This window comes from Ananas comosus, linkage group 6 (assembly GCF_001540865.1).
Source record: "Ananas comosus cultivar F153 linkage group 6, ASM154086v1, whole genome shotgun sequence".
In the NCBI taxonomy this organism is placed as follows: Eukaryota; Viridiplantae; Streptophyta; class Magnoliopsida; order Poales; family Bromeliaceae; genus Ananas; species Ananas comosus.
In genome coordinates this window covers 790,091-817,053 of record NC_033626.1, presented here as the reverse complement: position 1 = coordinate 817,053, position 26,963 = coordinate 790,091, and the positions used below count along the sequence as shown (strand labels likewise).

General features: G+C 33.2%; 2 protein-coding genes across 4 annotated transcripts; one reads left to right on the top strand and one right to left on the bottom strand.

The window, feature by feature from the left end:
- LOC109711497 (exocyst complex component SEC8) lies at nt 1,873-16,189 on the top strand. Of its 3 annotated transcripts, none has more exons than XM_020234573.1 (28): nt 1,873-1,992; nt 2,163-2,236; nt 3,175-3,387; nt 3,478-3,651; nt 4,091-4,195; nt 5,374-5,483; nt 5,689-5,865; nt 7,333-7,474; nt 7,574-7,680; nt 8,855-9,159; nt 9,257-9,423; nt 9,582-9,697; nt 9,966-10,033; nt 10,228-10,296; nt 10,592-10,707; nt 10,806-10,855; nt 11,196-11,296; nt 11,780-11,892; nt 11,994-12,101; nt 12,741-12,935; nt 13,268-13,353; nt 14,086-14,284; nt 14,376-14,453; nt 14,665-14,766; nt 14,877-14,951; nt 15,400-15,495; nt 15,582-15,631; nt 15,724-16,189. In XM_020234573.1, exons 2-28 carry the CDS (start codon nt 2,177-2,179, stop codon nt 15,809-15,811), a joined length of 3,270 nt encoding a protein of 1,089 aa, XP_020090162.1. In that variant the 5' UTR covers nt 1,873-1,992; nt 2,163-2,176; the 3' UTR covers nt 15,812-16,189. The 3 variants fall into 3 exon arrangements, with proteins under 3 accessions (XP_020090162.1, XP_020090164.1, XP_020090163.1); XM_020234574.1 differs by having other exon boundaries at nt 1,905-1,992; nt 2,098-2,236; XM_020234575.1 differs by lacking the exon at nt 10,228-10,296.
- LOC109711777 (probable protein phosphatase 2C 27) lies at nt 17,029-21,283 on the bottom strand. Its single transcript, XM_020234997.1, has 4 exons — nt 20,897-21,283; nt 19,564-19,764; nt 18,519-18,730; nt 17,029-18,009 (listed from the first exon to the last, which is right to left on the bottom strand). Exons 1-4 carry the CDS (start codon nt 20,993-20,995, stop codon nt 17,439-17,441), a joined length of 1,083 nt encoding a protein of 360 aa, XP_020090586.1. The 5' UTR covers nt 20,996-21,283; the 3' UTR covers nt 17,029-17,438.

The following is a 26,963-nucleotide window of genomic DNA, read 5'->3' as shown; positions in this document are numbered from 1 at the left end:
GAGAAGACCTCGTATCCACTTATAAAGAGAGATTTTTTTGTTCTAAATAGTTTATATATTATTAATAGTTTAGACTTTGCGTCCGTAATAATATTACTAGACATTCAAAAAAATAAATAAATAAACAATAAATATTATTTTTTAATTATTAATAATATTTTAACCGCCCAATATATTAATGTTTTAATCTTTATAACGTAGATGATTTTATATTATCTGATGTGTCGGAGAATATTACGTTGGATAATTCATAGAATATTTCTTTCTGGAGGAGGTAAAGAAATTTCCAAGGGAGGTGTCGTGTGCAACACTTCCCAATGCCACGATATGGGATGAATCATGCTCCAATCATGTAATGTCATTTCAAGCTGATAAGCTTGAATCTAAATTAAAGGTACTTTAGTAATTTTATAAAATAGAGTTGGTGACTGATAAAAATATTTTTAATGTAAATTTAACGATCCGATCCGCCAGTAACAATAATTCGTTTGACCAAATCACCAGTCCAAAGTATTTTAATTCTGTTATTATTACTAATGTATCCATCACACGGATTTAAATTCGTGTTAGCAATAATAACTGTTGGGTCAAACCATTGACCTAAAATGCTTAAATATAGTTATTATTATTAGTATATATATCTGTCACTTATAAATCCATCAGATTCTTCCACATTATCCTATATATGTAGGANCGAATTATTTCCGAATTATTGAAAATCTGAATAAAAAACTTATAATTTTTATATTTAAATATAAATTATCTTATATTTTATATTTTATACGAAATCCGTTTTTTAAGTTGAATTTTTCAACAAATTTAAAAATTAGAAACCAATTTTATGCATATTATACCCGTACCGAATTTTTGCTGAATCCGAATTAACTAACTATGGGTAGGACTAAGAATCTAACTTACTGTTCTCTCGTGTTCGGCTCGTTAATAAACAAACTGAACATGAGCTAAATTTTTCTGCTCAATATTTTAATGAACCAGTTCGTGTTCGGCTCGTTGATAACTCTACACAACGTGTACGAATCTCAATTATGATTTGGTCCAATCAGACCTTTTAATTGTAATTCGACCCAATCTGATCTCCACTATGTGGACAGGATGCTCACTTATTTAAACTCAATTTAGATTATCAAGAGATACAATTTAAGTATTTAAACTAACTTAAAAACCAAACTTAACTAATCTAGTGTAATTATTCATATTTTTCTACCAAATTAGATGATTACAACCAAATAAAATTTTTGTCTTAAACAATTTAAATTTTTTAATCTACTTAAATTTATAAAATTTACATACATAATCAAATATTACAAAGTATATAATTTATTTTTTATTTTTTGCGAAGCATATATAGCACTCGTACTTTAACCATAGTTAGTTAATTCGGATTCGGCAAAAATTCGGTACAGATATAATACGCATAAAATTTATTTTCTAATTTTTAAATTCGTTGAAAAATTTGACTTAAAAAATGGATTCGGTATAAAATATAAAATATAAGATATAAAATATAAAATAATCTATATTTAAATATAAAAATTATAAGTTTTTTATTCAGATTTTCAATAATTCGGGAATAATTCGCGAATAATTCGTGAATTATTCAGTTGGCCTAAAAATTCGTGAATAATTTATTTTTTTTGAAAAAATTTCGTTAACTGATCGTTTAATTCGGATTTTCAATAATTTGCGAATAATTTGCGAAACTTTAACCACTAATTTGTAGATAAAAGCCCGGCCCAGTAATCTTTTGGCCCGGAGTTTGGATCGGGTCAGTTTGATCCGAACCCGACCCGGATCCGACCGTGCCACCGAGTTAGACTCGCACGCGCACGTGCTTCGCACGTGTCTTCCCCTTCCCCTCCATTTCCTCGTTCCATTCCATTCCTCGTGGATATTTTCAACTCACCCCCTCGGAGAATCCCCCTCGCCATATCTCGTCCCCGCGTTCCCTCGTCGCATCGCCGAGCTCCGAAGGTAACCCTAAGGCCTAGATCACCGAACCCTACTTCTCTAATCCTCTTCGATTCAGCTCGTTCCGAGCTCCAACCCGCACTCTCGGATCTCGTTTCCTCGTTTCAGATCGTCGGTGCGCGATTTGTTTCGTGTTTGATCGGTATTTGATGAATTTGTGGTGCTGATTTCAGATTTTGATGCCGCGATGAGCTCCGGGAGGGGCAAAGGGATCTTCGATGGGCTCCCGATCCCTGCGGATAAGTCCGTAAGTCTCAGATCCGTCGCCCATTTAGTGTTTGCTATGTTTGCGGTGCTCGTGAGGTGCAAAGAGTCGATTTTGTGCTAGGAATTGAGCTTTTCTGTGTAAGGATTTGGTAAAATTGTCGTGGGGTGACGAAACGTTGGAGCTCTTTAATATGGCTGTGTACTTGTTAATTTTGCTATTAGGTCTTTAATTTAGCAGTGTGGCATGCTGATCTAAGTGGAATTGTGGATTTGGCTTTTAAGTTTACACCATTATTGGGAATTTGTGGTAAGTAGAGTTTAGATTAAGCTGTTTTTAGGAAATTATGAATTAATAGCAATTGCTTAACATTGCGAGCATGACCTGGTTGGGGATGCTTTACTCATTCTTGAGGGAGGACATTTGTTTTTCTTCTGTTTATTGCTTGTTCGGAACAATATGAATGTATTATTTTAAACTCAAATGCAAATACCCTGGATACATCATGAGTTCAACTATTCTGAGTTCAACTTTACGTTGATAATCAAAAACCTACCTGTAACCTCTAGGTTGTCAAGGGCTATCTGTAAATTTTGACCATTGAGGGGGTCAAAGTGCAAAATCTTGATATATCCACTTATGTGCCTTGAACTTTTAATGCCTTTTTTGTTAGGTAGCTTTACAAAATTCAGACTTTTCTATTGCTCAGAACTTATATCTGATCAATCTTTTGGTTGGGAACATGTCAAGTTATTAATATGCCACAACTGACAACTGCGCTTAAATTTTGATTTGCATGTATGCTGTTGCTTATACTTATGCTAGTGACATTTATTGGACGTATTATACGGTTTATGAACTGCTGAGTAGTGCATCGTTTTTTGCTGTCTCGGTGTTTTCCAAATTTAGTACTGTTTGTAGAGTATTTGACTATTTTGTTGTTTCACATAATAATATTTTGTATTCATATTTCTTTGCAGTACTTAAGAGAAGGACTTTCTAGGATAGATGAAAGCTGGGCGGCTGCTCGTTTTGATTCTTTACCTCATGTCGTCCACATATTGACATCAAAAGACTGTGAAGGCGAAATTCAGTTCTTGAGGGAACAAAGTGATCTCGTCGAGGATATTGTGGATGAAGTTGTACATGCTTATCATCATGGCTTCAACAAAGCAATTCAAAATTACTCCCAAGTTAGTCTTCCCTTTCCTCTTGCAAATTAGTGACGACTATCAAATGATAAGTATCGACATGGTTGTTCTCCTTATTTTTGTGCTCTCCAGATCCTCCGATTGTTTAGTGAATCAACTGAAAGCATTTCCGTCTTAAAAGTTGACATGGCAGAAGCGAAGAAGCTTCTTGGATCCCGGAATAAGCAGTTGCGGCAATTGTGGTACCGATCTCTTACACTACGGCACATACTAGCCCTGCTGGATCAAATTGAGAGTGTAGCAAAGGTGTGTTACCCTTAGTTATCACTGCTTCACTAAACTCTCGGTATCAAATTCTTCTAGTTTTTATTTTATTTTATTTTTGTATTCCTTTCAAACCTCTCTTCTGACTAGCGGTCTGTTTGTTTTTGCATAGAATAGCCCTGATTATCGTTTTTTTTTTGTCTGGGAAATTTTTTTTCAGCATTTTTTTTTAGTGTAAGCCTAATTTCTGCGCAGAAAATGGTGTTTTCATATTACGCATGGTTGCCTATATTTTACCCAAAGTTAGTATACGAATTTTGATTTTATTTACTGCCCAAATAGTGGGATTTTGATTAAAAACTTAAAATTGTTATATATCATTTTTTTTGCAGAATATGATTTTCCCTTGGAAATACTTCATTATTTTGTTTGCATATGTATGTAATTTTGTGTATGCTGTTCTAACTGCATATACTTACAGGTTCCTGCACGCATTGAGAAGTTGGTCGCAGAGAAACAATTATATGCTGCAGTTCAATTGCATGTCCAGTCAATGTTAATGCTAGAGCGAGAAGGTCTTCAAGTGGTTGGTCTTTAACAATCAATTTATTAGCATTGCCTTCTCTCTGAAATACTGCTGAGTTATGTTGTTTAAGTTCGATTACACAATCTCAAATTATTTCTCCTTATATAAATATATTGTTGAAGAATTACAACGTTGGTATGCATGGTGACATGTGGCAGACCATGCTGTGCTAGGGGTGAAAAAGGTTGAATGTGGTCAGATTTTTGACAAAATCATATTCACATTCATATTTTTTTTCCTGATGCGGATATGTGTCGATGCTAAATTTTCGTTAACTATATCCGCTAAAAACGAATTTGTGATTCAGATATGACTCAGATATTATTCAGATAATCATATATACTAATATGAATATATAAATATAAACTAAAATTAGAGCGAATAAAACACTTACTGCAATTAAAGATGTACAGTTTTACTCTCATGCGCAAACTTCATATACCTAGGTTTTATTCAATAAAATTTAATGTTTTAACAAACATAAATGTAATTCTAACATGAATTTCATAATAAAATAAACGAAAAACACGATAGAAAACAACTTTTATCTATATACAATATGTTAATGTCCCTCTTATCTCTAAGGGGTGAAAATGGTCGGATTTTTAAGAAACCATATTCGCATTCATATTGCATATACATATATATATATATGTATATATATATGTATGTATGTATATATATATGTATGTATGTATATATGTATGTATGTATATATATACGTATGTATGTATATATGTATGTATGTATATATATATATATATATATATGCAAATTCGAATATGAAGATGCGTCGAATGCTATCCATATTCGCATCCTATTGAATCCGGTGGAGTTTATCCCAACCATTTTCACCCCTCTATGTGCTGTTGCGTGTTGACACATGAAAGGTCCTCCGTTTATGGCCTTTGCCAGCCAAGTGTCCTCACTTATTGTACTGATAGCTAATTGGCCTCGCCGTGGCCATGGCAAGTAAATCCATGATATAGTAGAGACATTAAATTGAAATTCCTAACAATATTGTAGTGATTGCTATTCTATCAATGCACTGATTTCTTTGTTTTAGGATCCCTTTATCTATTCTTTGATCTTTCTTTAAACTTTTTGCTTGCTTTTCTCATGAAATTCTAGTAGTTTTGGGAGTTGGATAGGGCATTTATATCTTGAAAAATTTGAAGGTTGGTGCTCTTCAAGATGTACGATCAGAACTAACAAAGTTACGTGGAGTATTGTTCTATAAAATTTTGGAAGAGCTTCATAGTCATCTTTACAGTAAGGGTGAATACAGGTAAGTCTATGTTTACCCACTAATTCAGGATTTTTTTAATTGACTCTTCCTTGACTGTGGTCAGCTTGGTATTGGATAGATTTAATTACTCCTGTATTCAACCATAGATAAGTACTGTACATTTTAATCCTTTTTCTTGTTTGTTCTTCTGAACTTTAATTACTGCCATCTCTGATATCATTGCAAAATTTATGGCTTTTTGCAGCTCTGCTACCTTAAACATGCTAGAGGGAGATGAGGCACTGACTACTGCTGCGATTGGATACTCACTGAACAGTACACAACCTCAGTCTAGGAGAACACGATCTATGAAAGGTGATAATCACTTCGGCGGACCGGCTTCAGTAGATGGATTTCTTAGAACAGGTTCTGTTGATGGAAGGTATGACAAATAACTATGGCTACTAAATTTCTGATTCTCTTTTTTCATCGTCAAGCCTAAAAGAAGTTTCTATGTTATGCAAATTTGAGCTGATAGAAATCAGCCATTCACATCTCCGCTTGAGACCGACTGAAATCTGAATGTCCCAACCTGACAAGGTTCAGAATCTAATGTAGCCCAAACCTAAGCAACCTGAAACTCTACCAATAACTGAAAACCAAGAAGCCTTAAACAACTTAAACCAGAACAACCTGAACCTAAGATAATCAGTATTAAATGGTTGAAACTGTCAATTACCTAATCCAAAACAATTTGAAAATTAAAACAAGCCGATCCTCACTGCTAAGTCAACACAATTCCTATACTGCCGTCACTGAATGAGTTACTACAAATGCAATCTTGTTCTTTTTGTCATCATATGGAATTTATAGTCTTTTGTTTGTTTGGTATTTATATCATATTTTGCTGTTTACTAATGTGGTAAGTTCGATATTTATTTCAAAGAGAATCAAGACTTTTGTGTTATAGTTTTGACCTTGTTGGAATTGTTCTTGGGCTTTCTTATCTAACTGACTATTAGGTCTTTGAGTTATTAGCTTAAACGTCTTGGTTGGGCCTAAAAGTTTAGAAGGCATCCTTAGATGGATGCCCAATGGCCCTCACAACCATGTGTACCACTTGACAGAGTTAGGCAAGATTACTTGTACATAGGCCTTCCATTAAGATCTATTGTTGATATAACTTTGACCATATAATGTCTGAAATTTTTTTACGTTACTTTCTGAATGTTCTTTTCCATAGCATCAAAAAGACACAAAATGAATTGTTAAAATTGAACAAACCCTCTAAAATAATATAAAATTTTAAATTAAGAATTAAAGCCATTCATCTTGATGTACGAAGCTAGAAGTACTTGGTGAAACTCAATTAATTAGGACTATTCTATGCTGTTCAATACAGCAAACTCCTTATATTCACTGTTAAGTTTGTCGATTTGGATCACTTGATCTCTAGGTAGAAGGGCTTCAGAAACTAGGATTTTTGGTTTCTACAACTTTCCATAGCATTATAAACTGCCAATTCGAATACTCTAGCATTGATCTTGAGGAGGAACTACCTGGTTCCCAATATTTTTAAAGTATCTAACCTAAATCTTTCTCTTTATTTACGTATATAGTCCCCCTCTCGTCTCTCTCACGCTAGAATCCATCACTATTATATTTGTGATTGAGAATTTTACGTTTGGCATATTGCCTTTTCCACCTTCCTGTAGGACTAAATGAAGTGGTATAGTTGGAAAATTTGCATGGTTATGGAGAAGAGACTGTAATATATTTACCTGCTATAGTACTTCTCTTAACATTGGTATTTCCATTTTGCTTAGTGATGCGTATTTGATTGCGGGAGCTTACTGGTAATTAAGTGTTTCAATGTTTCTCCAATTTAATTCCCTATACCATTCTTCAGTTCTTCATTTGATGGTCATGATGATGAGAGCAGCTTGGAGATGCATGAAGGTGGTCCCACTGAGGGACATAGGAAGGATTATAAAAGCATATCTCGTGAAATTCCTTCTTGGCTTTCGAGTGCTACTCCAGATGAATTCCTGGTAAGACTACCTTTAAGGGAGTGCAATTTTGAAATCTTTTTCAAATCTAGCCTTTTGTTTACTGAATAGACTGACTATGTTGGTTATGATTTTTTGAAGGAATCAATGAAAAAGAGTGATGCCTCACTAAGTGTGAAATACTTGCGGACGTTGGTAGAATGCTTATGCATGCTTGGTAAAGTTGCTGCTGCTGGTGCTATGATATGGTACTTTTTCTTCTTAATGTATCATGCTGTCTGCTATGTGTAGCAGGATTTCAGGCTTTCTGGTTGATTAGTAGTGAACGTCCTTTGTTGCCTAGGTTTATTTTGATACAGTAGAATTGGTTCTATTAAGGAATAGAGAAGTCTACAGCTTTTGTGTCATGCCTTTCAAAACCTTCGAGGTATACAATATTCATGCTCATTAAAAACAAAAAGAAGAAAAGCGCATAGGGCCATACGTGAGGAAGGGAGAGTTATTAAACTATCTTCCTTGTCTTTATGCTCTGGGTGACCACTTGTTGTGACCAAAGTAGTCTTTGTTGCAGAGGAGTCAAATGTAGTAATAGTCATTATCAATAAATTAAGTGGAACTAGAGTATAAAGATGTAAGCATGCTATGAGAATGTTGATGTTGAATGTTCCCTCAACATCTTAAAACAATGCCCTAAACAAGACAAAGAAGGCATTTGTATCAACAAAACTTTATTTGGCTGACATATAGAAGATCTTTTGCTGAAGAATTCCAAGTAGTAAGAAAATGGAGTTAGCGATGGAGCTCAAACTTGATACTCATAGGTTGAGATTTCCACCAAGCTTGTCTGAAGTTTGCTGATCAATAACTGTCATTCAAGAAGATGCTCTGTCTGTTGTTTCTCCAGCTCCCGCATGGTGCTAATCTGTGTGGTTGATTGTTTGTTTGTTTTGTTTAAGTACATAATAATGCATTTGCCATTATTATTATTATTATCTTCATATGCACTATCAAAGGTTTTAAGCGGGTTCTATCGGCATCGAATATGCTAGATACAAAGCTCGATTATCTGCATTTGACCATGGTGTGAGTATATATAATTTATTCAGAAAGTGTGCTTTTGTTCCTCCTGATACAATTTGATAAATTGAAAAACTAAATGGCAGTATCTTCTGTGTAATATTCGTGAATCTAACATGTTAAGCATGTAACGCTATTTAAGTTTGCAATTATTGTTTAGCATTTATTCCATTTCAAGAACAGAATATAATATTAAAAGTTGCATTGTTTATCCTAAAAAATACTAGACCATTTTGCTTTGTCTTTAAATGCTCCTTATGTTGTTGATTGCATCTCGAGTTTGATTAGATACAGGATTATCAACTCTATTCTGAATACTAGTGATTCACTCATGTTGTAAAACAGCCAAAGGCTACGTCCGACTATCCACGATATTATAACATCAAAAATAAAGGCATACTCAGAACAAAGTTCATCGAGGTCACGCATAGGCCAAGCTTCCAAGACAAATAATTCAGATCTGTATTATTCCAAGGGGCTTCTAGAGAGCTACCAACTGTCTAAACAGAAAGCTAAGAATGGAACATCCTTTCTGGGAACACAGTTAGCTATTAGTCCCATTTCTCCAGCAATGACCCCGATGGGAACTGCACAGTGCGCTGCAAGTGAACTTCTTAGTTCAGTATTGGAGTCTATTGTTCTTATACTTGGTGCGCACTATTTGATGCATCAGTTATTTTTCTTGTTCCTTTTATATGGATGGGTTTTTATAACTTTAGCTTAATCTGGTTAGTGTCATACTGTCAGAAAACCACATTATTGTTGGTGAGCTCCTGGAAACTAAATCATCAACACAAGGTGACAGTATAAACACTCCGAAGGTCTCGGTTAGTGATGCAAACTGGAATCCAGATTCTGAATCTAATCAAGTTACTGGAGGCTTTAGTGTAGCCTTCTCCCTTACCGTCATAAACGTAAGCTTCTGATGAAATTTTAATTTTTATGTCATAAACTATATTTTGGTTAGATCTGCTTTCACTGACTGGCAATTTATGCTCAAATGAATGAAGTTTGTCCAAAGTATTATTGTTTGACATTGCCTTTTGTCTCTTTCCATTTTCATGGATAAAAGAGTGAATGCCAACAGCTCATTTGTGAAATTTTACGAGCAACCCCAGAAGCTGCTACTGCAGATGCAGCTGTCCAGACGGCTCGACTTGCAAATAAGGCCCCTGTGAAGGAGAAGAGGCAAGTTTTTTATGAATCAGTACATAGTACAAACGTAGTAGTTGCTTACTCATATGTTCAGATGTACCTGCTTGCCTGTATAATACTCTCTTCTTTTTTTCTGTTTGTCATGAATGAATGTCATTTGAAGATGGTATAATTCCAAGTCAAAACTTTTCATGTTGAATTCATCGATCTCATTATGCTATATTTTTTTCTAGTCTCATTTACTCTTTAGTTGTCCGTTTATAACAGATTTTTTTGGGAATTGCTAATTATTGGGTTATAGGGATGGATCTGAGGGCCTTTCTTTTGCTTTTCGCTTCATAGATACAGCTGTTTCCGTGCCAAATGAAGGTATATAATCAGTTCATTACTCCCTAAATGTTCTTTTTAATTTTTGTCAGTAGCTGAAAGCAAGTTTATTTAGATATGAATGTTGATTTGCTGTGCATTTCTTTTATGTGAAATTTGTGATCTACATTTATAGGATATCAATTATCTTTGTGCTATGGTTCTCAACCTCACTTTTGGTATATATGTTGATTTAGATGTGTATGTCGATTTTCATGTCAACGGGAGAGAAGGATCGAATTTTCATAAACAACCTAAGATGAAGGGTTTGTACTTTGAAATTATATTTTGTGCTATAATATAAAATTTTAATTTTACAACTGAACAATTCACAACTGGACATAATCTGGACATAATCATAGCTAACATCTTTTGTTAATTATAACTGAATGGCATTTTTTTTTTGTAGCTTATAGAAAAATCATTTGTTCCAGTTGCTAGTTTGTCACTTTTCTTCTATGGTTTAACACCTTTTTGATCCTCTTGCATTAATTATGCATTTCAGCATAAACTTCCATGGATGAAATTTGATTGTGTAACATTTTACTTGTATTAAAGCAGCCGGTCAAGGATGGCGGAGGGGTCCAAATGTACAACAAGAAGGATATGGAACTGCAGCAGTGCTTCCTGATCAAGGGATTTACCTAGCGGCATCAGTTTATCGCCCTATTCTTCAGGTTACCTATTATGCATGAACATATATTGCCTCCAGCAGCACATTACATCACGCTAAAAAGTACTTCTGTTGGCTAACAGAATTGCTTGGCTCTTGCAGTTCACTGATAAAATTGGAGAGATGCTACCTCAGAAATACTCACAACTTGGGTATGCTGGATATTTTGGATCCCATGTCATCTATATTTTATCTGCATAGGACACCTGATTTTTTTTTTTTTCCCCAATCACTTTTTTCTAGAGTAAACTTGTTTTGTGAATTATATGCATGTGCCTTTTGTAAAGTTTAGAGAGAAATTTCTTGACTATGATGCCATTACACATTTGACTTGATTTCTCCATGTTGGATAACTTAGTGTTCAAAGCCCATGCCCATTCTCTGATATGAAGCTCTTTGAAGTTTATTTGTTCAATATGAAGCTCTCCGTGTTTACATATATAGGTGCTCTTTTGTAATACTTGGTATGAGAGAAGTCTTATGCCTTAACAGGAATGATGGCTTATTGGCATTTGTGGAAAACTTTCTGAAGGATCACTTTTTACCAGCAATGTTTGTAGATTACAGAAAATCTGTCCAGCAGGCTATATCAAGTATGTTTTATTTCTGTCCAAATCCATTAAGTATGAAAGTGCTAATTTTCCTTTAAGAAGGAATTGGTGAAAACTTGTCCAATTCTTATCAAGAACCCTTATTTATTTATTTATTTATTTATTTTTAATTTTTCCACATCCTTTTGTCACTGGATTCATCCTGCATCCGCACCGCTTACTAGCAGAAACAATATATATTTATTTCATAGCTCTTGCTCTTCACCAACTGCCATAACATGCTTTCCTTCTAGTCCATCTATCATCCATCTCCTAAGACCTAATTGAGCTACTTATTTTTCCTAGCCAACTCTAAAAAAAAGCTGTATCCTCAAGTGAAGCAGCAAACTACAGTAGATAATAACACTAGGTCATGTGATTTTATACATTTATTGTTGCTTATAATCCGAGATAATAAATGCCTATAATCCTTTTTATTACCTTGCACACACGAAATGCACCAATGCTGGAAATCTCTTCTTTCAGGTCCCGCAGCATTCCGACCACGTGCTCATCCAACTTCAGTTTATAGTCCACTAGTTGAGAAGGGGCGTCCTGTATTACAAGGACTATTGGCTATTGATTCCCTAGCGAAAGAGGTGGTTGCCAGCCCGCCACCCCCCCCCCCCCCNTGTCTTCTTATTTTATGGCAATTCCTTACATTTCAATTTTAGTTACTCTTGCTTATAAGTTACCTTAGGTGCTTGGCTGGGCTCAACTAATGCCAAAATATGCAAGTGAACTTGTGGAGTATGTGCACACATTCTTGGAACGTACCCATGAAAGATGTCGAACTTCATATATGGAGGTAGTGCTTTTGCTCTACTTAATTTTTACTTTATAAGCATGTGGTTGCAAGTATATAATATTACTATGTAGAGTTTTAAATGGAAGAGACAGTTTATGTGGAATCAGCTCCGCATGCTGAATCATAGCTTGCACTATTCCTTGATAATATCTCTCCCTCGATTCTTGGGATTTAATTCAAATTTGAAAAATTGCTGATTGTGTGTGTTCAATGTTGTAAATCTGTTCTCTGACTATTAACATAATGGTATACCTTTCATTTGTGACTAAATGCAATAGAGCTTTGTTATAAATCTTGGTGTGAATTATAAATCTATAGTTTAGAAGTATTTAGACCCGTAAAACTATTAAGTTCAACATCATGATCATGACTAGTTGATTCTTAACATCTATTACAGTTAGTCTATGTTTTACTTTTTTAAATCAGGATGTACTGTACAAAGATGGTAGTAAATTCTATGATCTAGGGAATTGTGTTTTCTTGTTGGTAGGTTGCTATTTTGTAAGATTTTGAGAGTCTGAAAGTCAACATAACGATGTTTGCTGTGCCGTGATTTTATAAAATTATTCACATTTGTTTTTTTTTTTTCTCCATATACGACTAAGTAATGCTGACATATTGTTTCTGAGCAAACTACAGGCTGTTTTAGAAAAGCAAAGCTATATGCTTCTTGGAAGGAGTGATGTTGAGAGTTTCATGCGTCTAGACCCAGCAAATGCTTGTTTACAAAGTTCTTCCGGACAATCTTTTGAGAACAATATTCCTGATGCTGAAACTGTTGAAGTAGAAATTGAAATGAGTGATCTTTTGTTAAGTTTGCGTCCAATTAAGCAGGTAAATTGTTACATATTGAGCAACATTCGTAACAATAAGATTGAATGCCCTTAATTCTGATTTGTTGCACTATGTACCATCCAAACTTAATATATGAAGATGCGAGTACTTATGTATTAGACAGTCTTATACACCTTGTTTGGTACAGTAAATGAAAATAATTAATAGAGTACATGTTAATGTGGTTAGTGGACACTGGGCTGTAATACTGTGCATCAAAGATGGTGTAGTTTTGAGTTTCTTTTTCCTCCAATCCTCCATCATTGGCATACATGAGTAACGATGTGTATATTTGTGAGTTGATGGCTTACCATGGAAGTTTTCTCATGCAGGAGAATTTAATCCATGATGATCAGAAGCTTATTTTGTTGGCGTCCCTAAGTGATTCTTTGGAATATCTTGCAGATTCAATTGAAAGGTGAAGTCATCTTTTGGAATATCTGCGTCTTATTTTCAGATTTTGTTAGTACTTACAACAATTTACCTTCTGGAATGACAAAGATAGGTTGGAAACTATGAGCATAATTCTTTCGCTACGCACTGCACAACAAAATTCTTAGTTTACACTGTAAATCAATTGTACTTAATGGTCTAACATTCTAGCGGACAAGTGTTGTCCTAATCTAGTTTAATAAATCAGAGAGCTGAATCTAAACTATCCTCAGCACTATGATTAGAAGTCTTTGAAGGTTTGGTTAGGGCAATAATTTTTTAGAAGACCTCTTTACTGTTTATATGCATCTGTATCTTGTTACTGACAAATTAAGTCCTGTTATGTGCAAATAGAATATACATAAAAGCAGATAATGCTTGTTTCAACATGTTTGTTACTACTTTCCAACTCCATTGTTCTGTAGGATGTTTACTTTGCAGATGTACCCATTCAATATGCTCGTTGCTTTCTTCCATAATGTACTGATTATTCTGAAATTCTGTTTCTTTTCCAAGTGCATTATTGGTCGTTATCCAGAGCATGCTTTTTTCACTTTTTATAAAATTGCGTTCTTAGTGCTTCATTCCCTAATTTCACATCACAATCTTTTAATTCAGGCCTGGCAAGCTCTTCTCAGAGTTTTTTTCAGATTGGATTTCTAAATTCTGCTATAATTTGTTCATCACTCGCATAATATCTTTTATTTGAGTACTTTAGGCTTGGGGAGTCCTTCATTAGGCCACCCACCAGTACAGAGGACAGAAATCATACTAATCAAGCTCATAAGCACACGAGGACAGCAAGTGCACTTCCTAAAAGCCTGGCTTCTCTTGCTACCGAGTATAGAAAACTAGCAATTGATTGCTTGAAGGTCCTCCGATTGGAAATGCAATTAGAGACAATATTCCACATGCAGGTCTGTCGCAATAAATGCCCTATCTTGCTCTTGTTGGAACTATATGCTTCAATCAGATGGAGATAATGAAAGTGAACATGAATTTAAACAGGAAATGACCAACAGAGAGTATCTAGAAGATCAAGATGCTGAGGAACCTGATGATTTTGTCATTTCGCTAACTACTCTGGTATGCTTGTTTTTGTTGTTTCGCTAACTTAGTTTTGCTGGGGACTGGTCAAGATTATTCGGTGTGAGAGAATTGGAGATTTGTTAATACATCAGCTCTTGTTGACCCAACTTTAACCATCAGAACAGAACAACACCAAATGACTAACCACACTGAATGCTATAAAATGATATACTTGATTGTGTCATCATCTATTACTTGGTGCTTGCAGATTACACGTCGGGATGAGGAAATGGCTCCTTTTATTGCCGAGTTGAAGAGGAATTACATTTTTGGCGGCATATGTAATGTCGCAACTAATGCATCTATAAAGGTTTAAGCGACATCTATTCTTTATATGTTCTTGTGTGGAATGGTTTCTCTAATAAAATTTTGCTTCTGTTATTTTTTTTTACTTTCTTTTGATACGATTTCTTTGAACAGGCACTTGCTGAAATAAAATCCATTAACCTATTGGGAGTCCAGCAAATATGCAGGAACTCCATCGCACTGGAACAGGTTTCGATTTTAAGCCGGCTACTGTTTACGCAACTTCTGCAAAAGCATTAATCATTCTCCTTATTGTGTTTATCTTAAATTTCCATGGGAGATGAAGTTACTTGACGTTTATCTCATAGCTTGCTTCAGTTGTATATACATCTGTCACTTCAAAGATTACCCTCAGCCTATTATTCCATTTTAGGGTGTCCAATGATTCTACGTGGGTTTTTGCACAAAAAAAACCCTAGTATTTGACATTACCTCAATGCTTCTTTTTTTAGTTTTTCCTGAATTTGCAATGTTGATCCACTTTTTTTTCCTTTTGGCGCATTATAAACATTTCTTGGTCAAAAACTGTATAAGTTGATTATGTAGCAAACTCGAAAGATAAATGGGATTTTCTTTTTTCCCTTTTTGAAAACAGCCTTTTCTAACTATTTTGTTCTAACCCTTGTTTTTTCTACAGGCTCTGGCAGCTATACCATCAATAGATAATGACGCAGTCCAACAGAGATTAGATCGTGTCCGGACATACTACGAACTGCTCAACTTACCCTTTGAGGCAATTAACTCCAAAACTCAGCAATAAATTTTCCCTACATGCTTCTTATGTGAAAAATATATTAAACCATTTCTCCTTTATTGTAGGCCTTGCTAGCATTTATCACGGAGCACGAGTACCTGTTCACAACCAAAGAGTACGTAAAAAGAAAAAGAAAAAGAAATATTTTCTTCATTCTCATTTGATTAATAAGCTTGGAATATCCTTATAAATTTGAGTTTCCAACAGGTATTCGAGCCTCTTGAAGGTGAATGTGCCGGGCCGGGAGGTCCCACCCGATGCGGAGCAGCGAATCTCCGAGATCTTGGGCCATTAGCTTCCCAAAATAGAGAAACGAACATAATTTTTTCTATTTTAGACAAGTGATCTAGTATCTAAAGCATCGATCCGGTGCTTTCGCATTTTTCATGGATTGTTGGTATTGATTTTCTCCACTTGGAGGCTTCTCTTGCTTCTGTTTGTTTCCATCATTCTTTGAACTCTGTTTACTGTTAAGTTGTATAATGTTTGCTCTTCTTTGTAGCATTATGTGTTGTAGTTGTTCCAGTTTTTAGTTTGTATATGCAACTAAATTCTATCCGACGCATTCCATGTAATATTTTTTTTTTTGACTGTTCAAGATTTCCATTTTGTTGAATGCGAACATCCTATAAGAGTTTGTATATAAGAGTTTTGTCGACGAATTTACAAAATACATGTTGCATCGATCAGTGCTAGTATAGCTTTATTTTTTTCAAAAAAATTTTTCAAAATTTTTTTTTGAGGCTTCTGAAGCGTGACTTGAATTCGGGACTTACTACAATATGAAATTATCGACCAATTGGTCTATAAGTATTATTGATAGATAATAATTCAACTTTGTACAATGTTTTGCTTTTTGTATTGTGTATTAATCATGTGTTTTGAGTGTGTTATTATCTCTAGTAATTAGACTTTGTTTATGTAAAGAACCTAAACAAGGCAGATACCTCATTAAACACAAACATTTGAAAACAAATGTGTATTGTTACTTAAAAAAAAAAAACTAAAATGGATTACTTTTTGAAAAGAATAAAGCATCAAATAAGCATCAACTACTGGCTTAGTTAAAACATATTCAAAATGTTCTTATCTGATGTTATAAACATAATTAACATTCTATTTTTAGTTCGCTTTTAGGCGTCCCCATTTCTATTTTACATTTCTCTCAATTCTCAAATAATAACAAAAAGCTGTAAAAACTTCATCCTAAATCAAATTATATGTATTGGTTAGTGAAAAATATCAAATTATATATACTTACCCGTAAAAATTAGGACTTTTGAATTAACAAAAATGATGAACTTAGTAAAAAAAATAACAGCCCTTGGATGAATAGAATGTAAAATCTATACCTAATTTAGGAGCGTATAGATAACATTGCTTTAAAAATATTAACATTGCTTTAAAAATATTAGTCCCTGTATTAGATATAAAACATCTACAAGCGTAAGCTTTTGCGTGAAGCTCAAGCCCTTTTACACTAGTAATTCGAGAAGCACAACATTTGAATCCTTACAAACTAAACAAATTACCAAATTTTTATTAAATCAGTGATCACTGATTGTTCAATCTACAGATCATTAATTACACTGATGAAGGTTCTCTTTCTTTTCTCAAATACAAAAGAAAAGAAAAAAATTATGTATGATCAAAGTATGAACATCCCAGAAATAAGCTCACAGAGCCCACTGGATGCACCACCACACACTCCCACCACTTTTTTTTCTTTTTTTTTTTTAATATATATATATATAATTTACAATCCCTTCAAAAGAGAATAGGGCAGTTTTATACAAGGTTTTCTCAATAGAATTATCATATATTTATGTCAATTTTCCACGACAAAAGATTTAAATATCCACTGCAATTACGCGCAAATACGACTCGAGTTTTCCGATTTTTAAAGTAGTGAGTGTTCCCCTTCATTTACCTTCCAAGAGGAGCCTAAGGCTATGAAGCCCCTCAGCCGATATGCTCCGCGCGACTCGAGTCCTCAGATTCACTCTTATCTGCGGCGGCGGATCCAAATGAAAGCACACCAGTATGATCGTGAGGTTGTCCGTGGCCCCTCTCTTTATCGCCTCGTCGATCAGCTCCTTGCAGCACAGCTTCACGTCGTTGTGTTCCTGGAGCTGGCGCCGGGCAAAGTCGACCGCGTTCTGGTTCGAGAAGACGTCCCAGAGCCCGTCGCTCGCTATTATCAAGAACTCGTCGTCTCTGGTTAGCGTGATCAGCTTGAGCTCCGGGTCAGAGATGAGGGGCCCGCGCAGGTCGCCGCTCCCCTCCTTCATGCCCTCGAGGTGCCAGTCCCCGAGGGCGCGGGTGACGCCGAGCTGGCCGTTGAGGTAGCCGTCGTCGACGAAACCGCCGAGGGATTCGACGCGCTTACGTTCCCTGAGGCAGCACGGGCGGTGGTCCTTCGACATCTCGATGGCCGTGCCGACGCGGGAGAGGACTGCACGGCAGTCGCCGGCATTGGCGACCAGCAAAGATCTGCAATCGAAAAAAAGAAAATTAGTTTAAAATTACATTATAAAACTACTACAAAGTGAATAGAACTAAAGCAAGAATCTCTTACATATGTATCAGGAGAAAGAAAAATTTTCCTACCTAGGTGGAACTGTACCAGTAATCCCCAACCTTTTTACCCTTTTTACTAAGTTTCCGATTCGAATTACATGGATACCGCAACTCAGATTTGATGGATGAATTTTACCGAACGGATAATGATACAACAGGATGCAAACCGAATCGCGTCGATTGAACCCTCGATGCATTTTACCCTATTTCCTATGAATATATATCACTATTTCGGTGATAGTCCTACGAGAAAATGAACCTCGAAATAGTCTTTCTAATGATTTCTATGCAAGAAAAATCAGGGTTCGAAGACACTGAAGAACCAAAGATTTTAGTCGATGAAAAAAAAAAAAAAAAAAAATTGAAGTTACATATATAAAGAGTAACTTTTTTACAGACTGTACTGAGCAAAATAAACCGACCTTCCAAAAATCATTGCAGTTAATGCGGTCGTGCCGGAAGACAGCGTCGACTGAAGAGAGCAGGTCGTTGCGAACTGCGTATCGGTTTGCACGAATGACCTTGCAACTACCTTCTCGAGATCGAGAGGAAATTCGGCGTCCTCAACGATGACTCTCGGTAAATTGTCGCGCACGAAATGGGCAGCGCCTTTTCCTCCGTGCCCGTCAAACACCTGAATGCAGATTACTTTAGTAGCTAATTTAGCCAGATAATTTTGTTGAGTTTAATCACAGGGACATACCATCTATGGCAAGATAAGGATGCTTAACTGGAATAAAATTCCCAGCTTTCTTACCAACTTCACTGAGACACAGAGCGAATACCAAAGAACCCACGATAAACTTTGTTTTATACTGCCATTAAAATTTCAAGGTAAAAACATAGAGATTTTACCTGAACTATGGACCATTTTGAATCGACTACCACTTTTTTTGAAAGTTTTGATTTTGCTACCCAACCTTTCACTTTGTTAGATTTGAGTTAGTTATCGACACTTTGACTTCGAAACTTAGTATATTTCATGCAATTCTCGCAACTATTAATTTATTAAAATAAGTAATTAGTTTAAATTTCGAAGTTTAAGTATCGTTGACTAACTCAAATAAAATAAAATTTTGAAAGATTGGGTAGCCGATTCAAAATGATCCATAGTTCAAATAAATTTTGTACGTTTTTTTTTTCCCCCAAATTTCAATAATAGGAAAAACTATGTGGAATGTCCACATTTTTTACAACATCAAGGTAATGAGAACAAGCAACGGAATTTACTCAACAACTTTCTCATCCATCAAGAATGTCAGTCATAAACATATTTCCGCTTTTCCGAGCCCTGTATGGTCAGAAAATTAAATGAAAGAAGATAGCGTATTCGACACATTAAAACCCAAAATCACAGCTAGAGATGAAAGAAAGATAAATTAAGTTCATATATTCGATACGTCGAGTATCTAGTTCGAGATACGCATCATAGAAACATAACAAAGGTACTGGGAGCCAAGAAGTTACCCCATAGAAGGAAACAGCTTCCCCGGCCACGGATTGATAACCGAACTTCTCAGCTAGGTCGGAGATGCACACATGAGTATCTTCCATGTACTGACGGCTGCCGATATGCGACCAATCCCCCGACCGGATAATCGGGACAAAATTGCTTAAATGGTTTTGCCTGCCCTCCGCAGCCTCGGTGTTCTCGCACGCTTTCTCCATCTGCCAATTTTTTCAAAACTAAATGAATGCAAAAAGCAAACAAAGACAAACAAAAAATGCATGACAAAAACACAAAACGAATTTATTCACACTTCAATACTACAAGTTTTAGTTAATGAATGTAAAAAAAAAAAAAAAGGAATCCTAAAAACATCTAAGCACTAGTGAATCAAAAGTTATAAAATTATACGAGTCGCCATTTGCGACAACACGAGGATAAAAACAGTAATATCACAGCCATTCTCTCCTATCTTTCTAGCATTCAAACATGTCTACTTCTAGAAAACAGATTGAAGCTAAAAATAAACTATCACTATGGAGACCATCTTGTTGAAGTGAAAGCAACTGCTGGGAAATAATTACTATAGAAAGATTATGCTTGCTTTCCATGTAGGTCTCAGAGCAATTTTGACCCCCAAACAAGGGGAGAGAAAAAAAATTAAAAAAAAATCATACTTTTCATAGTAAGTTGAATATATAACAACCAGAGTATGTAACTCTTGGAAATTTCCTGCTTGTTTCCAAGTCAACACATACTCTTTCCTAAGAATAGATATATATAGTAAACATATGTGTATACTACTTAGAAATTGATAACAAGGTATTTATAATAACAAGTACAAATATTTGGTTACCAATGAAGCTAAACTAATTAATCGATGTTTAATAAAGAAGAATAATTAGGAATAATAATTACCACAATAGCATATAGATGTATCTATTTAATCTTACCACATAAGAGTGGGGGGGAAAAAAAAGAAAAAAAAAAACAACTAATCCACTAATCCTATGTACAGGACAAGAACAATAGAGAGATTAGATACTGGTAAGAGTATGAAAAGGCCATGAGCATATAATAAATGAGAAGAGGACACAATCATAAGCTTCTTGCGTAAAGCTAAAGCAATCTAGGGATCTCCAAAAGCGTACAATTAAAAATTACTAAATTCCCCTCCAAAATTAACAAATAAATCACCAAAAAATTTTAAAAAATCCAAATTGAGAGAGACTGAATTATATATAGAGAACAACAAAGAGAGATCAAACCTGAAACAAAATTACCACCACCAACAACAACCAAAAAAAAAAAGAAGGAAAAAACAAGAAACCCCAAAAAAGGTGGGAACTTTACCTGGGATTTGGCGAAATCGGGGGTTTTCTCGATCTGGGAATCTGAGAAATCCAACCTCTCGACCCTCTCCGCGGCGTTCTCCAAGTCCTCGACGCACATGGCGTTTCCTCCTAAGAATCCCAAACCACTCCACACCACAACCCCTGCCCCCCTCACCACACACGAAGAATCCTCGTAGTTCACTACAACAACACCCCACTACCCACAACAACAACTACTACCACCAATAATACCACACAAAAAAAGGATCAAAAGGTAGGGTTTTGAGAGGAGATTTGCGGCGAATAAAGGGAGATGATGATTGAGAGGACGAATCGTAGGAGCGAAGATCCTGAGAATATCTCTGCGAGAGAGAGAGAGAGAGAGAGAGAGAGAGAGAGAGAGGAGTATATATTTGTGGACGAGGAGAAGAGGAGGGGGCGAGTCGAGATTTTTTTTTTTTAGTGGGTGGAAAATGTAAATATATTTATTACTGTAGAGAGATTTTTTTTTACTTTTTCTTTTTGGAGTAAATATGCATCAAGGCCCCTCAACTATAGGATATTTTGAAATAGACGCCTTAAATCTTTTTTGATTGAGAATGAGTTAACTTTTAAAAATGTTTTAATTGAGCTGTAAATTTTATTGAATTTAAAAAGTTTTGTTAGTTTTTATTGAGTTTTATTGAATTTAAAAAGGGTCTCTGTACGCCTTTAATTTTTTTTCCCACTGGAAAAGAAAATGCTCAATAAAATATAAAATTATTATTCTCGGTAATTATTTTCAATAAATTATCTTATTGAGCATTAACGCGATCATATAAATATTTTGATAGAATTTTATATTTTATTTAACTAATCTGATTATCAAATACGAGCACAAATAATATATCATAATTGTTAATTTTATATAAATATAATATTTTAATTTATGACTGAAAAAAATATGACTAAATAAGTATAATACCATTTTGTTAAAAAAAATTATCACAATCAGAAACTAAGTTACAAATATAAAAATTTAGTGGGACTAATTTATAAATATCTCTTTATGATAGATTTTTATTTGTATCATGGAAAGGGAGGGCCATTAGCCATGACACGTGGCAAAAGCTGGTCCGTTGGAAGTCACATAGTGACACTTCTTGAAACTTACTAGATCTTTGAAAATAACGTTTTCTTTTTCCAAATTAATTTTTTTAAAAATATTTTTTTGGTTTAAATTAAACAAAAAATCTTGTGAAATAATCTCTCAAATTTTATATCCACTTATTTAAGCTGTAATAAAAGATTATCATATTCTATTTTAGTAAATATATATTAATATATTAATAAAATATTATGAACTGTATAAATAAATAAATATAGCATTATTTTTTTAGAATAAACTTCGATTTGTCTCTTATTTTAGAATTTTATTGGTAGTATAATGATAATTTTTTTTACAAAAATAATAATTTGCAACATCTGATTTCAAATAAAAATAAAAATAAAATCACAGAGTAATTAAATCACAGAATATTATCATATTAGTAAAATAAAATTCACCAAACCCCTTAATAATATATTTATCTCTAACTTCATTAATGAAGTAAAAAACAAAAATAATAAAGAGGTTTCATTTAATGAGATAAGATAATAATAATAAACAAATGATAATGAATAATTAGGAACTCTTTTCTCACAAGAGCCATGTGTTTTTATGAAAAGGAAAGGGGATATATAAAGTTGAGATATTTATACTCACATGTGTGGTGAACATATCCTTTTTATTATCTTTTATTTTCTTTCATTAAATAAATAAAGGACCTTTTTTATTTAATTATTTTCCACCCCACCTTTTTAATCCTTAATTAATTAGTTCACCTCTATATCCTAATAAGTTGACAAACCCCAAAATATTATTATTATTATATAGGCTAAATTACATAAAACCTCACGTCAAAACCTAATTTTTCACTTTTCCTCTCTGTCATTTAAAAAACCTACACTTTGCTCCCTTGTAGAATAAAAAATGTTCACTTCGCCCCCAGCCGTTAGTAACTGTTAGGATTCCGTTTATAAAATATTATTATATATTTTTTATGCCAAAAATGCTTTCAGTCTTTTCTTCTGTGAACATGATGAGGGGCAAAATGGTAAGGGGCAAAATAGTCATTTTGTCATAACAGTTCACACCGTACTCCTTTGTGAATATTTTTTATTTTATAAGGGGGAAAAGTATAGATTTTTAAATGACGAGAAAAAAAATAAAAAATCGAATTTTGACGGGAGGATTTTTTATAATTTAGCCTACTATATATATATAAGTTGGTGCTTTCGATATTTGTTTTAGTAAAATACGAAAAAAGAAAAGTAGGGCGACTATACTTTTATTTATCGTTCATTTTTCTTTTACAAATAATTTTTTATTTTTCGCTACCCAGTTATATTTTTTCCCCCACTTTACTTTTTTTAATTCATAAGTTTTGAGTTATCAAAAGATCACTATATTCATGGAATCATGGGAAGAGTATAATATGAGTTTTTTATTTTTTATTTTTTAATTATATTATATATGTGTATATATTATTATAATATAGGGATAATTTCATAGATGCCCTTCTAGAAACTATTAATTTCATCAATACCCTTCTAAAATTGATAATATCACAAATACCTCCAATAGTTAAAAAATCATCAATAACTGTGCCTCTCTATTGTTTCAGATCCGTTATCGCCGATTTGAACGGAGTTTAAAAGTTTTAAAATACCATTTTTTACCCTTTATTTCTTATTAATTACTTAATAAATAAAAATACTAATAGGTATTCAAGATAATTTTTAAATCTAAAATTTGAGTTTAATGATATACATATTAAATAAAGTCATTATATATATTCAATTATTAAAAAATATAATAAAATTATATTTTAGTATATAGGCTATGTTTTATCATATTTTTGTTTTGTTTTTAGTTCGGGATTTCGTTCAAGTTCAGTTTAAATATAACAAAACTCATCAACTCGAACTTTACATCATGAACTTTATTTTCTTATATTATAATAAACTATTCCCTAATTGTCAGCTTACTCTTTTAAATCGAGTTCAGATAAAATTGCTGTATCTTTATCATTTATATTCTAATTATACATATAATTTAAACATAAATTATGATTCTTATTTTTTTTTCTATTTAAACAAAAGAACACATAACTACTACATGAATATTCTCTCGATTGAAACAAAAACAAATTTTGGTTCGAAGTAAATATTAATTTTCAGTTTTTTAATGCATTTAAGCAGATAGAATTATCAAATAATTTTGAATTAAAAAAACTTTACTTGTCAAAATTAAAGAAAGATCAATTTTTAACTTTTTCAATTTAAATTTTTTATATATAATTATTATTCATAAAATATATAGAGCACTAGATTTGTGAATTATCAAAAATAAAATTCTCATTTTTTCATACACTGGGATGGATATCAAACTAAATAATAAATTTGAGGAAGCAGTTTTCAAAATCGCATACATTAGGGGATCTCCATCTTTTTACTTAAGAATCTTGGGATAAATTAAGTCATTTTTAAAATTAACCCATCTTTAACCTTTAATAATATGGTAAACCAACCGTAACTAACGCTAAGAGATATTTGGTGATAAATTTCATGTATTGTACGGCGGTATAGAGTGAATTTTAAATTTTATAGGGGGCATCTATGATATTTTAGACTCTGAGAGGGTAATCCATCGAAATGCCCTATAATATATAAGTAATTAATGTGGACAAAGAGAGAAAACCAAAGCTAGTTGCTGAGGTGGCCCAACCAACACCAAAGCTTAAAAGTTTCCGATGACCACCCACCAAACAATGAATGGGGTAGAAAAAGATAGGAAAATAATAATATAATAATAAATATATATACTATATAGTACTAGCTATCTAATTGATGAGACATATTTTCTCGGAAGCACGAATCTCCTCGTCTAGACCGTGTTTCGACTTGGTGACTTTCCGAGATCATCGATCGTTCGTTAAACTTGATAGAGTATGTTCCAAGTAACTTAGAAATAAATTTTATAATTTTCTTTCGATACATTTGCTAGTACCGAAGATCAAAACTTAAATAATTTTAAATGCCGTCAGGTGAGCCGTTAGCATTTACGATATAAAATATCCAAATCACATGAAACTTTGATAGAAAATTCTTTATACTATATAAAACAAGATCAATATTTTTGATCTAAAATTTTAATATCATATTATCACGTTTTGTAAGATTTTTATTTTCAGCCGTTGATTTTGAGCCCCTTAGTTCACTAGGCAAATGATATCGAAAAATTATAAAATTTATTTTCTAACTACTTCAAATACTCTAGATCAAGTTTAACGGAGCCGATCGACGATTCGAAAGTCGCAACATCAAAAACGCCCTGAAAGCACGGAAGGCTCCGTACTTCCAGAAGCATAGTAGCCTCATTCTATATATATATATATATATATATATATATATAATTGCAACATAATCTCTTAGTGGTGATTTGGATTCCTATTTTGTTGAAAATAACTAATGCTATGGGTAGGTCAAAAGGTTCTCAAAATATAATATAATTAATCAGTTTTGTACTTACGACAGCAGGTAATTACTGATTCGATAAATATCTAGCACAAATTCTAAGATTGGTATGATAAATTTGAAGAGAGGATCTGCTTGACTTTATTTTTTCTTCTCTTTTTAGCTACAATTATTTATAATAGTGTGTTTGGTAAATATGAAATGCCTAATTTTCTGTCATAGTGAGAAGCTGAAGTGTAATTTTACGCTACATACATTGAGTCTAATTTAGAACTTATAATTTAATTGCTAAAAAATCTATTGGAAAAAGATTTAGGGTTCAGTATTGGGGAACGCCTAATGTTATTGGGCAAAAATAAAAGTTAGGTATAAGCATGTAAAGATATTCTTCTTGAGAAATACTTCTATACACCGACCAATTTAAATCCGACTATTCAAATTTTTGAGGTTAAGATTGACTTTTACACAGTGGTAACCTGCTCAATAGGTTACCAATCAATCATAAAGATGATATTTGAAACTATGCATTAGCTAATTACCAAATTTGATAATATCCAACAAATCTTCATTTCCTAATTTACTTTTGTTACTTACCGACTTAGATAATGGCTAATTTCATAAGTGATAAATCTTCATAAATTCTGAATTTAAAATTTAACTTGAGTTTAAACTTTATATTTATAACTGTATAAATTAAATTTAAATTTTAGGAAGAAAAATTTATATTTAAACGAGTAAACATTTCAATTCAAATTATCAATTCAATATTAAACTAACATGAAAGTTCAAAAATTAATATTAATATCTTTAAAATTGTAATATAAGTTGTAGTGTATTTATAAACTTTTATTATTTATTTAAATAAAAGATTTCTACATTTTAAAGTAAGTTGAAATTGTTAATTCAATATTGAAAAACACATTAAATTTCAAAAATATTGATCAAATTTAAATTATAAATTTAGATTTAGTTTATATTATACTTAAAAAATAAATTTTGTTAACTATTTAAACATAAAGTTTTAATGTTTGAAAATTAATTTTAAATTATAAATTACTAAATTTATGACTCAAATGCGATCATAAATTATTATTAAAATCAGCTTTAAAAATGGATAATTTAATTAAAAATTTATTCCCTCCATGATTTAAGAATAGTATGCAAAACTTTTCAATATTAGTTATTTAATTTTTTAATATTAGCTCTTTTTTTTCCAAAAAAATCTCAGATCACATACCTGATGACCGGCACTTCTTGTGCAATAGCAGGTCATCTTTTTTTATGCATAAATCTTAACCCTTCATTGATTAAAAATAAACGACTAAGATTACAACGGAGTATTGAAGTATTGCTCATTCTTCTTTATTTTTTGATATGACAACAGAAAGTATATTTTACCCTACTCATTATGATATATGAAAATAAATATGCTATTTTTCTATCGTCCTTTTTTTGCCGCGAACAATACGCTCTTTTCACAATCCGGAATGATAATGTCTTATCACAGTATTGCTCCTAATAAAATTTTC

Excerpts from the sequence above, each read along its gene's own strand:
- LOC109711497 (XM_020234573.1), top strand. The coding sequence starts at position 2,177 with ATGAGCTCCGGGAGGGGCAAAGGGATCTTCGATGGGCTCCCGATCCCT. Across the intron at positions 3,388-3,477 it reads CAATTCAAAATTACTCCCAA|ATCCTCCGATTGTTTAGTGA; the intron begins GTTAGTCTTCCC and ends TGTGCTCTCCAG. Across the intron at positions 12,102-12,740 it reads GTCGAACTTCATATATGGAG|GCTGTTTTAGAAAAGCAAAG; the intron begins GTAGTGCTTTTG and ends AGCAAACTACAG.
- LOC109711777 (XM_020234997.1), bottom strand. The coding sequence starts at position 20,995 with ATGTGCGTCGAGGACTTGGAGAACGCCGCGGAGAGGGTCGAGAGGTTG. Across the intron at positions 19,765-20,896 it reads CCGATTTCGCCAAATCCCAG|ATGGAGAAAGCGTGCGAGAA; the intron begins GTAAAGTTCCCA and ends AAAAATTGGCAG. Across the intron at positions 18,731-19,563 it reads AAGCTGTTTCCTTCTATGGG|GTGTTTGACGGGCACGGAGG; the intron begins GTAACTTCTTGG and ends ATCTGCATTCAG.